The following is a 12,456-nucleotide window of genomic DNA, read 5'->3' as shown; positions in this document are numbered from 1 at the left end:
CTCCTGCCCCATTTCTGCCTGTCTCCTCTAGTATCAAGGTCATTAATCAAACCCCAGTCACCTGGGTCGCAGTCAAGACTCCATCCCTTTGTCCAATGCAGACAATGTGTGTATATGGGTGGCTTACTGTTTGTCACCACTTTGTGCAACAGTGCTCTGAACATCAAACCAGGAGTGGGTTTAGCATAATGGTAAAAATCTTCATCTTATAAACACAAGGTAAAGGTTTGATTCTGACCTCGGATTGCTGGCTAGGCTTAAAATGGCCCTTTAGGGCAGTTAGCCTAGTATTAACTTATGAACCTATGAAATGATCACCAGAGTCCAGCCATGTCAGCCAGACTCTGACAAGTGCATGAGTATCACATTTTTCTCACTTACTCCCTCTCTTCTAGGTTTAGCCCATCTCTGGGTTGATTTATATATATATATATATATATATATATATATATATATATATATGTAAAAACTATATATATATATATATATATATATATATATATATATGTGTGTGTGTGTGTGTGTGTATATATATATATATATATATATATATAAATATATATATGTGTGTGTGTGTGTCTGTGTCTTTGTATATATATATATATATATATATATATATATATATATATATATATATGTGTGTGTGTGTGTGTGTGTAGATATATATATATATATATATATATATATATATACATATATATAGTTCACTGGGAGGTGTATGGGGGTTTGCACCCTTGCAAATTTTGTGACCTTGTGTTGCTATTTTATCTGATGACCTCCCAAGGTTTTAGATGTTTTTGTAATCAAATAATTGCAAGTCAATCAAAGAAAATGCTATTATTTATACTGGAACTTTTATATTTATATAGTATATGAGTGATTGATGATATTGTGGCACTGATGTTTCCTGACCATGTGCTTGTCTGCAGTATGACAACCTGCCTTGAATTCTGTTATTGCATTTGATGTGAAAAACAATCCCATGACATCTGAGAAGTAGCCTTGTAAACTTCAGCTAGATGTGGCTCAGCAGAGGAAGAAATCCCTCTCTAGCTTAAACAAACAAATTAGAGATCTTGTCAAGTCCTCCAAAGCTAATTATGAAGCACAAATAGCCCCCCTAGCTACCTATAATTCTTTAACTACATCCAAAATATAAAACGGAATACCCATCTATGCACTGACCTGGTTGTGGATGGCACCACCCATGCTAAACTAGAGGTAATAGCCAACCTGCTACCTGAAAGATTTGGAGCAAACTTCATCCCCACTTTCCCCTCCAGTCATCCCCCCAAACTATACCTGCCACTACTCCTCAGCCTATTATCTCAAGACAGCAGGTCATATAGGTGCTCTACAAGGCCAAAAACACAGCATCAATAGGACCAAACAACACCCCAGGTTGCCTCTTAAACAACTTAAAACATGACCTAGCAGAACTACTTGGATTCCTGTTTAACCACACCCTGTGAATTGGCTATATTCTGGAGGAATTGAAGACAGCAACAGTAATCCCTCTGCACAAAGGGGGACCATCAATCGACCCTGTGAATTATAGGCCCATAAGTCTGACTACCCTCATCTGCAAGGTCATGGAAAGAATCATTATGTACCTTATTAACAAGGACATACATAATCTCTAAGCTCTGTTCCCAACCCAGTTCAGATTCCCTAAAAGCAGATCATGCCTGCTAAACATGGATGACTTCTTTCAGAAAGTCACCAAGGCCCTGGATTAGGAAAATACACTACATACTGCCTATCTTGAACTACGCAAGGCATTTGACACAGTCCCCCACTCAGGTATTACAGAGAAAGTCTTCCAATTGAGAATTAAGCCTACATTACCAGATGGGTAGCCAAATGGCTCACTGACAGAACACATACTGTCAAAACAGGTGACATCACCTCTAGCAAAAGACCAGTCACCAGTGGCATATCACAGGGTTCTCTGCTGGGCTCGTAAACCTGGACAGCCTGTGGCTGACCAAGTTCACTGATGACTGCAAATTGGAAGCAATCATTGAGTACCCCAATTGTATACACTGAAGACAGGGTTAATGCTGACACACGATTGGTGCCAAAGCCGCATCTTAAAGCTAAATTCAAAAAAATGCATTATTACTCCCTTTGGGAAAGCTGACATCCCTTCTAATTACATTATAGGTAGCACCCCCCCCAAGTGTAGACCTAGTGGTACGTGATCTACGAACTCAGGTTGATAGCAGTCCAAACTTTGAACACCACATATCCACAGTAGTAAAGAAAATCCTATGTGGCACATCTTATAAGTAAAGGCATCACATATAGGACTAAGGATGTTATAATTCAATTATACTCAGCCCTTATCAGACCAATAACAGAGTACAATGCTCCCTTTTGCATGTAGCTCAGCAGACACCTGCAACAATTGGAAAGACCTGAGGTTTCTCACCAGGAAATTACAGGATACACAAAACAAGTATTATGTGGAAACACTGAAAGCCCTGTCACTGTATTCTGTCTCCTACAGGAGTGACTTGTGCCTGGCTTACAGGAAAGTCTCTGACCCAGCCCTGATGAAAATCCTACACATTCATAAATCAAACTTCATGGTTACATAGCAGTATTAACTTTAATTGTCTGTATGCAATTCTGGTCTGCTGTAAACTTCAAGTGTTTGTGGAAACTAACTCTCTTCTGTGCTGGGTTGGGATTTAACAAACTTGTCCTGAACTTTCCTACCAGATTTGACTTAAAAACATTTGGGTAGTGCTGCCTTGCAGAATGTACAATACCTTACAGCACAATGAATCTAGCAATAGCATGCACTTGTCTTGGTTACTGTCTTAATTCTTCAACACAAGCATAGCTAGGCTGCGGCAAAGGAGCCAACCACCCCATGCACAAAGCATTGGAGTGTGATTGGCATATCCTTTTTTTTTTTTTTTTGCTCCTGAAGTAAACATGAGGGAAGGATGGCTTTAGGACCCAGCAGACCTTCACTGGAGAGTGGACTTTTGTAGAGAATGAGGACATAGGGCATTAGGTCCTGCTTTTCCACTGTAGAGTACCTGATTAGAGAAGCGACCTTTGTTTTTTTTTTTATATATATACCTAGCAATGAGGGTTGAGGAATACCAGATTGGGGAGCAGCACTGTACACCAAAGGAACCAGCTATGGTTCTGCTTCCAAACCCCTATTTGTCTGGACTAAGCCCAAATGAAATAAGGGTTCACTGCTAGAGGAAGATGATTCAGAGGCAGGTTTATCACTCTTGTCCTAATCCTAAGTATCCTATGTTCAAAAATTAAGTATGGCAATGCTGTATGACACAAATGAATAGGTATGCATCTACATGTGTAAATAAAAAAATATGCATCTGCTTCCAATCTACAAATGTGTGCATCTATATACTTGTAAATGTAAAAGAAAAGAAATATTCTATTAACAATCTATACATGTACAACTTTCATTAAAATAAATAGCAATCTACTTTATTAATTCCTGCTTATTTATGCACAAGTACCTTTTCCAAAGGTTCAACAAAACAAAATTAAGCCAAAGCAACAATGACTTTAGCATTTATCTTTTACCTCAGGTATGCAGTCTTCATGAACGAGCACTCTCAAAATGTCATCAAGCGGAAGAAGAGAATTGCACTTTATCTCCGTATAAACGTTCTTCCCCTCTGTGCATGCCGCTAATAATTCCACTAAGTTAATGTGATAGGCCAGGGCTCCATTTTCATCAGCTCTTTCTTGTTCAGAGCGCATCATTTGGACAAGGACTGGAAATGATGCTCGATCATTATAAAATACCAAAACATCTTCACCAGCATTGATCAACTGAAAGGAATGCAAACAAAAAGAGCGTTATTAGTGTTAGCAAAAATGTTAAAGGTATGTCATCTAGGGCATCTGATGCATAAACCAGCTCAACTTCTGCCATCCCATGACATGCAACTCTGTTTCATTTTTTTTTTTTATTAATACATGTTCTGTCTTGAGATACTACAAGATGTTACCTGACAGAAATTATATTTTGTTTGTTCTTTTGCATAACTGGCTAAAGCCACAATACTTTTATACAAGAATCTCCTGGTCATCACTGCAAGGAAATCAACTGCATTAGGCTGCCTACATTACACAGATAGTATCAGGATATCTGATAAGTTCATTCCTTGTTACAAATAAGTTTCACACAAGACAGCCGATACAGTCAGTATGCCTAAAAGCTCAGCCTCCTCTTAGCCAATCAAGGAGCTTAAAACAACTGAGGCAAGTGGTAGTCATATCTGAGGCTCATCACTGCTTCCCTCTTCTGCGAATACCATGACTGGCAGGACACTAGGCCAACCAATGCAATGAATCCTCACCTCACTGCATTTTATTCACACAGTTGTGGGAATCACCACCAGCTACTGTCCCTTAGCCACAGATACTCCTAGAGGAAAGTGCCTTTTTTTTAACCTCATCCAAGAGCCTTATGTTGCTAAAAGTGGAGAGAGCATACCATGGGTGTCTCTACCTAGGAGAAGTATTTCCTTTGAAGATTAGGAAACAATAAAGTATACTATTCCAGGCCTAAAATGAATGCTTTGGCAGTTCAAATAAATAGTCATACTGAGATGGTTTACAGCTAGAAAGCCCAAGTCAAACTCTGGTACCACTCCATATGAACAATTACTTATCCATCTATCCTTTTTTAGTCACGGTATTCCCACTAGGCTCAAACTATCTCTTCAGGATAGATCCAAGGGAAATTTGGCTAGTGCATAGGGGATGTTTCCATACTCTTTTCAATCCATTTCTTATTTCCTGCGATGAGCTGTAGAGTGCTTTAAGGATGGAGTGAGAGGGGAATGTAGCTATAGCAGAAGCTTCAGAAAAAGATACTGTTTCAGTTACTGTTTGGGATGAGGAAGGTTTATCAACAAATGATATGAAACAAAAATGATAAATGAAAAAGAACCTAATGGAAAAAAATGTCATTTATTGGAGGTAAATTGTGGAAAAATTGGAGAATGAATGTCCGTTACTACTGTATGATGTTCAAAAAGCTTATGATACAGTAAGTCACGGGGACCCTATGGGACATTGAAAAATATTATGACATCACTACCAAATTAAGACATGATTTTGAGTATACATCAGCATACTCGGGTTCAATTCAACATTTAGTGAATGGTCACTCTGGTAGCAGGAATAAAAGTACAAAGGGGAGTGTAAAACAAACACGCCTGTCAAGTGTTTTTTTTTTCCATGATATTTTCATGAATGCTGTTCTTGAAGAATATGAAGCGGTCTTTGACACAGCAAGATGGACTGTTTTTCCAAATGTTCACGTTCCATTATGTTTAGCATACTCATATTATTTGACTGTTGTTAAATCAGAGACTTAGATAACATACATAAATGCACAAAAGGTATCAGTGACAACAACATGGGAACTGTATCACTAGCTCTGATGGTTGCTGAAGGGCTAAATTTAAAATGGAAGACGAAGGACCTTGTAAACTACAACCCTACAAGTGTAGCATCTCATTGGTTTGAAAAATAAAACAGACTAGTGCCCAAAATAAAAATGTCTTGCATGCTAAAAAAGGTTATTTGTTATAATGTTGCAATGTTCTTAACAAAAAAGTCTGCAATGTCCTCAGGAAAAGTACCATCTTATTCAAGTAAGAATATATGCTCCTACTTCTAACATATGAAGAAACTAATAAAGCCAGCCTACAAACCATACTGAATAAAATCTGCCATGTAAACATACAACCCCCAACAGGAAATATCACTGGCAGGTTCTGAATTGACCTACTAAAGTCCTCAACTTAAAATAATGCCCATCGCTGAGATTTACTCTTTCTGCACAGCTCCCTTCTAACCTTCGTTGTTCTAAGTCCCTTATCTCAGACACTCCAGATGTCTTAAACGTCTCACCTCAGGTCAAAAAGCATTTTCACTTATTACGAGACACACATGGAGCAATATTCCCTACTGCATTTGTATACTTTGAACCATCTCAGACCTTAAAAAGTGAGTTAAGTGCTACTAATCATAGCTTCCCAGCTGCCTGGGTCACTCTGGACTCACCTAAACTTCTGATGCCAATCTATGCTGTTTGGTCCATGTTGTTCATTTTCTGCACATTCCAAAATTCTTTTATGTCAACATTTTTGTGTCTAATTCTATTATCACCCATGCCCCACTCAGTTATTTTGCACTTAAGCTTATGGGTAGCCACATCAATCTTTCAGTTGCTCTAGCAGTACTCTTAATAGATATTTTGAATAGTTTGACACTTCCTGCTGCATTTGTAATGTGATGTTTGTGTTCTTCAATTTAGTATTCAATTATTATGCTACATCTGCTTACTGCTACAAGACCATGGGCTCAAGTGACTCAGTCCACTTAGATGCTGAAAATAAACCAATAATAAATAAAGGTTAACTGTTAAGCCACCAGATTCTTCCTTTATTTTAGAGACATCACCTTTTCAAATAAAGTGGGAGTTTTTTTTTTTTTTTTTTTTAAAGGTGAGACACTGCAGGGCAAACTATACACTCAACTACTGCAAAATATTTCACTTTTTGGACAAAATAAACTCATTCTTGACGAATTTACATTGTTTATGTTGCTTTATATAGATTGTTTGTGTTTTAGATACAAAATAATTGTTTAATGCAGCTATAAAAGGAAACTAAGGAAAATTTTTGGCCTAAAATCACAAGTCATTTGTCATTTTTCATATTGTTTTCAAAAGAATGAACTGAAATGCCCTTTTAGTATGTATCTAGACAAGCACATGCAATAGCTGGAATGTCCACAGAGGCTCCTCACAAAAAGAATATAGGCTGTTAACAACATGTCCTATATGGATAGCCTCAAAGCCATAGTCCTATACTCTGTCTCTTGCAGACTGTTGTAGGGTGATCTTTGTTTGGCATACAAAGCATCCTAGGATCCTGTTCTGATGGACCTCCTGCATATCTATAAAACAAACACATCAGAACTACCCGAGCTAGGGAATTAAACCTTGCTTGCAACATAAATAGGGCAAGTTGGAGGGACAGGTATGTGTCTCAAAGAATACCCCTTCTCTGAACAGGTTTCCCATCCATGTGAAGCAGAGTTATTCCCTCACTCTATTCTAGCATAACCTGGATCAGAAATCAGAAATTCACCCTTGTTTGACCATGCATGCCCTAGTTTACGCATACCACTAAAAATAACATCTAGGATACAAAACTTTTTTGGATACATTTGTGATGCATGGCCATGCTTAAAAATACCCTATAACCTATAATGAGAAGAGGGTGCTCAGCACTATTGCCGAAAAGTCAGTGCTACGGCCAACACTTTATATATGCATATGTGTGCATGTGTACAAAAATATGAGTGCAGTTCATAATAGTGATAACTCAAAATACTGAAACCTTTTTAAAGCAAGGGAGCAAACCCCACCTCAACTCTCTGCTAATTTTATGTATCAACTCTGGGATTGCAAACAGCGGTGAAGGGTAAGTTCTCTTTTTTCAGTATTCTGTGTTTTCAACACTTTGACTTGAATTATTTTGAGTTTTTAGTCACAAAGATGATGCTATAGTACAATGTATTACTAAATATCCCTTCATTGTTGTATCCTCTTACATTCGGTCACTATCGTCCTTCATACAGCACAGCCTGCGGTCACTACATCTGACCTCAATATTGCAGGAGTTCTGCCACAAGCCCCTACACCTGCAAGTTTATTGAGAATTTTGTCACTGTTTAGTAGCCTGCAGTCACGACATCTGTCCTCAGTATCATAGGAGCTCTGCTTCAAGGCCCTACACCTACTGTTTTACTGAGAATTTTGTCATTGTCACTGTTTAATAGCATGCAGTCACTACATCTGACCTCAATACTGAGGGAGATCTACCACAAGGCCCTACACCTACAAGTTTGCTGAGAATTTTGTCATTGTTTAATGTAAGCATATTTATCATGAACAACCTTGCTGTGTACTCATTTTAAGTAGTTGAAAAACAAGTAATCTCGGTGGTATACCCAAAGTCTCAAACAACCCACTAAACAAGTATAGTGGGTCTAAAAACAAAACAGTGTAAGAAACTTCTGTATGTGGAAGATTTTCAATTCATAAATATCTAGTTAATGACTGTATGTTAATAAGCTCAGATAATGGTAGTAGAAGTAGCGAACTTAAACTCGTCCTACGTCAAACAATAATAAAACATATAATTTGAAATATCATACAGAATTACTAACCATTCAAAAGTAATAAAAACCCTTTATCGTTATTAAGCACACAGACAAGCGATCCAAGTGAAACAAAAATAACAGAATAATAGTTTCATCACAAACTTTCTAAGTATATATATACTTTTTATCAGGTATGGGAGTGGTTTGTTGTGCTGTAAAATACAGTATTGGTATACATGTTAACAAATTCACAACCCTTCCCCTCTCAATGTGACATGTGAGCTGTCCTGCCCTACTTAGTAGCTGTCATAATACTATAACCCTTATGTACTTTAAATGAAATTAATAATGCTTGCTACTTCCCCACTACCTGACATCTACAAAACACAGATGCTTGTACTTAATTATGCTACTCTTCAGCTTTTCCTCTGTTCTTATCCTCTTACTGTGCCATTTTTCATACTAGCATGACTTAGTAATATATCTCAACATCCCTCCAATTCCATCCCAACCACCTACCCATACTTCCTCTTTACACTCTCCACACATTACACCAAACCTATTTAATATTGCACCTCACCTTTATTCTAAATATAGAATGATTAATTTCACTTCAACTCAAACCAAAGCAAAATTAAGTGCAAGAATCCTCTCCAAAAACAAGCATGCATAATTCCCCAATATGCTAAAATCCTTCTAGGAGGAGATGTACACCCAAATCCTGGCCCCACCTATAACAATGAACACAAAGATAATTCTCTCCCATACACTTCTATAACCCGACAAGAGCCGATCTTCAACTCTGGTGATCTAATTTTTGCTGCAATAAATGTCAGAAGCATAAGAAATAAAACTGCTGAACTGCATACTTGGATTACCCAACATAAGCCTGATGTTCTTACTGTAACTGTAACTTGGCTTAAACACAGAATGAATGGCTACAAAGTTATACCTCCTGGCTATATCATCCATAATGACCATACATAGAGGAAAGCTGTTGGTATTGCTTTAATATTTCCCAGCACCTACCATATTATCTCTTACAGCAAACCAACACCAACACTCAGTTCAGCACAGCTTCTTATTACTTTCCTCAAAACAAACAATTATAAACAAATACGTATTACTTAATCAATAACCCACGTCTGGGTGTGGGCAATGCTGGGTTTACCCATGGTTGGTGTGGTTTGGACACGACGGCAAAGCCCGAGTGGCCAAACAAAGACAACCGTGGGTAAATCCAGCATTACCCACATCCAGAAGTGGGTTATTGCTATTATATAATGACATTAAAGAAAAAAAATAATTACTTTTCTTAAATAATGGCATTGTATAATGCCCTCCTTGCTGCTCTTCCGCAGCTGTCCAGTATTCTGCGGCAGTTCTGATGTACTGCACATGCGTATGGTTACAAAGTACATCAGAACAGTGTGTGGAAGCAACGGAGAAAGGAAGACCTCCATTGCTTTTAAAAACGTGTCTCACTATGTTAAAAGAATTTAACATAGCGCGATAGCTTTAAAAAAAAGTAACGGAGATTTTCCTTTCTCCGTTGCTTTTTTTAAAGCTGTCTTGCTATGTTAAATGAGTTTAATATAGCGAGACAGCTTTAAAAAAAGCAACTGAGAAAGGAAGATCTCCGTTGCTTTTTTTTAAAGATATCTCGCTATGTTAAACTTGTTTAACATAGCGAGATAACAGCAACGGAGCTCTTCCATTCTCCGTTGCTGTCCAAAAAAAAAAAAAAATTATACTAATGGAAAAAGTCTGAGCGACCGGACCTTTTTCCATTAGTATAAGTCTGATTTACAACGTGCACGCTGACCAATCAGCATGCACATTTTGGAATATCAATGGAGGGTCATTGTATAATGTCTTTTATATCCCTCCTGGTGACAGTACAGCTATACTGGAAGATATCCATAACATTTCCAAGAAAAAATATTACTAAGTGATGTGAATGTCAACTGATTGGACATAAACTCGTAATCCTCTATATCTAGCATGAACTTGTATGGATTCACACAATTAATAGTCCCACACATTATAGCAAGACATCAATTTCTCTATTAGACTGGATCCTAGTATCTGACCCTAGCAAATACCCCACCAGAGGTACAATGTCAGATCATCTCCAGTCTATACTATACTCCAGTCTATACATGTCACACATCCAATTAAACAGCATATTTAAAAAATAACATGTAACCTTTCAAAATCTGACCCATAAATGTTCATTACTACACTGTCATCTATTAACTAGAACTTCCTAAATATCCTCTCCTTAGAAAATGCTGTAATTGAATTAAATATAATTTTCCGAATTATCGTAAATAGCCTTGCACCTCCTAGAAGGAATGGACTGAAAACAAAGAATGCAATTTGGTTACCCAAAAAGAAGAGAATGTTAATGCAGGATAGAGAAAAAGCATGGAAAGAATGTCAGAAGTATAACACACCTCAATATCCTGAAACTTCATTATACTTCACAATCATAATAAAAAGCAAATGCATGAAGACAAATAAACTACACTACACTATAATAACTTCCAGAATAATACTAAATACAACCCTAAAAAATGGGCCTCCACAAAAGAAATCTTACATCCCAGTCAACAATTCAAACCAAACCCCTCTCCAGATAACATACCACTCGAAACTGCAATATAGTTCAACTCTTATTTTATAGATAGTACAGCACCTCTAAACAAGGACTCCTCAACATCTAATCCCAACCTTGCCCAACAGCCACATACCACGACATCCACTGTTAACTTCAAATCTGTGCCCACATTCTATATAAAGCTACTCTTAAATAAACTTAAACCATGTTCTTCTGCAGCTGATGATCTATAAAGCAGTACCTAAAAATAGCAGCCAGTAGTATTACCTATCCTGTCTCAATCCTTATAAATAGAACAGTCCAGGAATCCCACTCCCCCCTGGAAAAACTTTAAACCTATAACAATCTTATTTCCCCTCTCCAAAATACTTGAAAAATGTATTCAAAAACAATTACTAGACTATCTCCTGAAAGAAGAGCTATCTCCTACACAGCATGGCATCTATCTTTCCAATAGTGCTAGCATTACCCTTTCTAACCTACATAGATACTGTCAACAAAGCTAGAGATAATGGCACACTAGTCTCTTCCTTATTTCTAGACATGTTTAAAGCTTTTGTCACAATTTGTCACATCAAACGTCTACTTCAAATGTCCTCACTAGGTCTCTCTCAGCCCAGCCTTCTGTGGTTCAAAAGCAACAGTCAGTAAAATGGCACTCTGCACTCTATCCTTACCTCCCAGTCACCACTGGTGTACCACAAAGCTCTATCCTCAGTCATCTGCTCTTTAACATTTTCATCAACACCCTCTACACTTCCACACAACTGGCCACCTTAATACAATACACAGATGATTCCACTCTCATTTGTACATCTGACAACATGGCACACTTTCAAAAAATTACTCAGGAAGCTTTAACAGCTACTAAAACATGGCTTCAGAACTCACAACTCATGCTCAACCCCAAAAAGACCAAACAACTACTTTTTTCCCTAAATCCCTCTCTCAGTGCTCTCTCTTGATAATATAACCATTGAAGTCACTTCTCATAACAAATTATTAGGGGTGATAGTGGATGATAACCTTACATTCCATCTGCATATACAAAATTGCATAAGAAAAATTCATCAAAAACTACGGATGTTTTACACAGCCGACACAACTAAAACTACACTTGCTACTACTTATCTCCTCTCCACTCTTCTTTATGGTGCTCCCATCACTTCTACCCTCCAGGCATTCCAAAAATTAAAACTTGAACAATGCTATAACAAAGTTGATAAATTTGCAGCATATAGCCCTTTCAGAATCCACCACAGTACAGCACTGAAAAGCCTAAATTAGTTAGAACTGCCACATCAATGAACTGACATATACACAGCTTCTTATCACCTTTAAAATTATCCAGCAACCATCTACCTGTCCATCACTGAATAACATTCTACACAATTATGTTCCCAGTCAGTCATTGTGATCCAGTAACCAAAAACTCCTGTCTGTCTACAAACCTAGCAAATCTCCATCCATTGGCAGGTTAGGGTTAGGTAAGGGGATACTTTTAAAGTGTCCTTGGTGGTCAGACTGTTTTTACAGTTAGAGTTAAGGTTAGGTTATGTGACAGTTTTAATTTACTGTGTGTGTGTGGGTTCTGTGTTTCCCTTAGCAGTTCTGATAGGGGAAAACGTTTTTCCTTAATGTAATTTGCA

General features: G+C 37.6%; 1 protein-coding gene across 2 annotated transcripts in view; it reads right to left on the bottom strand.

Annotated features, from left to right (window-relative positions):
• ITPR2 (inositol 1,4,5-trisphosphate receptor type 2) overlaps window positions 1–12,456 on the bottom strand; it is a 2,416,542-nt gene that overhangs the window by 991,749 nt on the left and 1,412,337 nt on the right. For both annotated transcript variants that reach the window (XM_044087657.1, XM_044087658.1), the window contains exon 31: window positions 3,577–3,828. In XM_044087657.1, the coding sequence (XP_043943592.1) occupies window positions 3,577–3,828 (252 nt within the window). The remainder of the gene's footprint in view (window positions 1–3,576; window positions 3,829–12,456) is intronic.

The sequence above is a fragment of the Protopterus annectens genome, chromosome 11.part0 (genome assembly GCF_019279795.1).
Source record: "Protopterus annectens isolate FY-2018-M chromosome 11.part0, PAN1.0, whole genome shotgun sequence".
Lineage (NCBI taxonomy): Eukaryota > Metazoa > Chordata > Ceratodontiformes > Protopteridae > Protopterus > Protopterus annectens.
The sequence above is the reverse complement of the archived record's forward strand: the minus strand, read 5'-3'. Positions and strand labels throughout refer to the sequence as shown.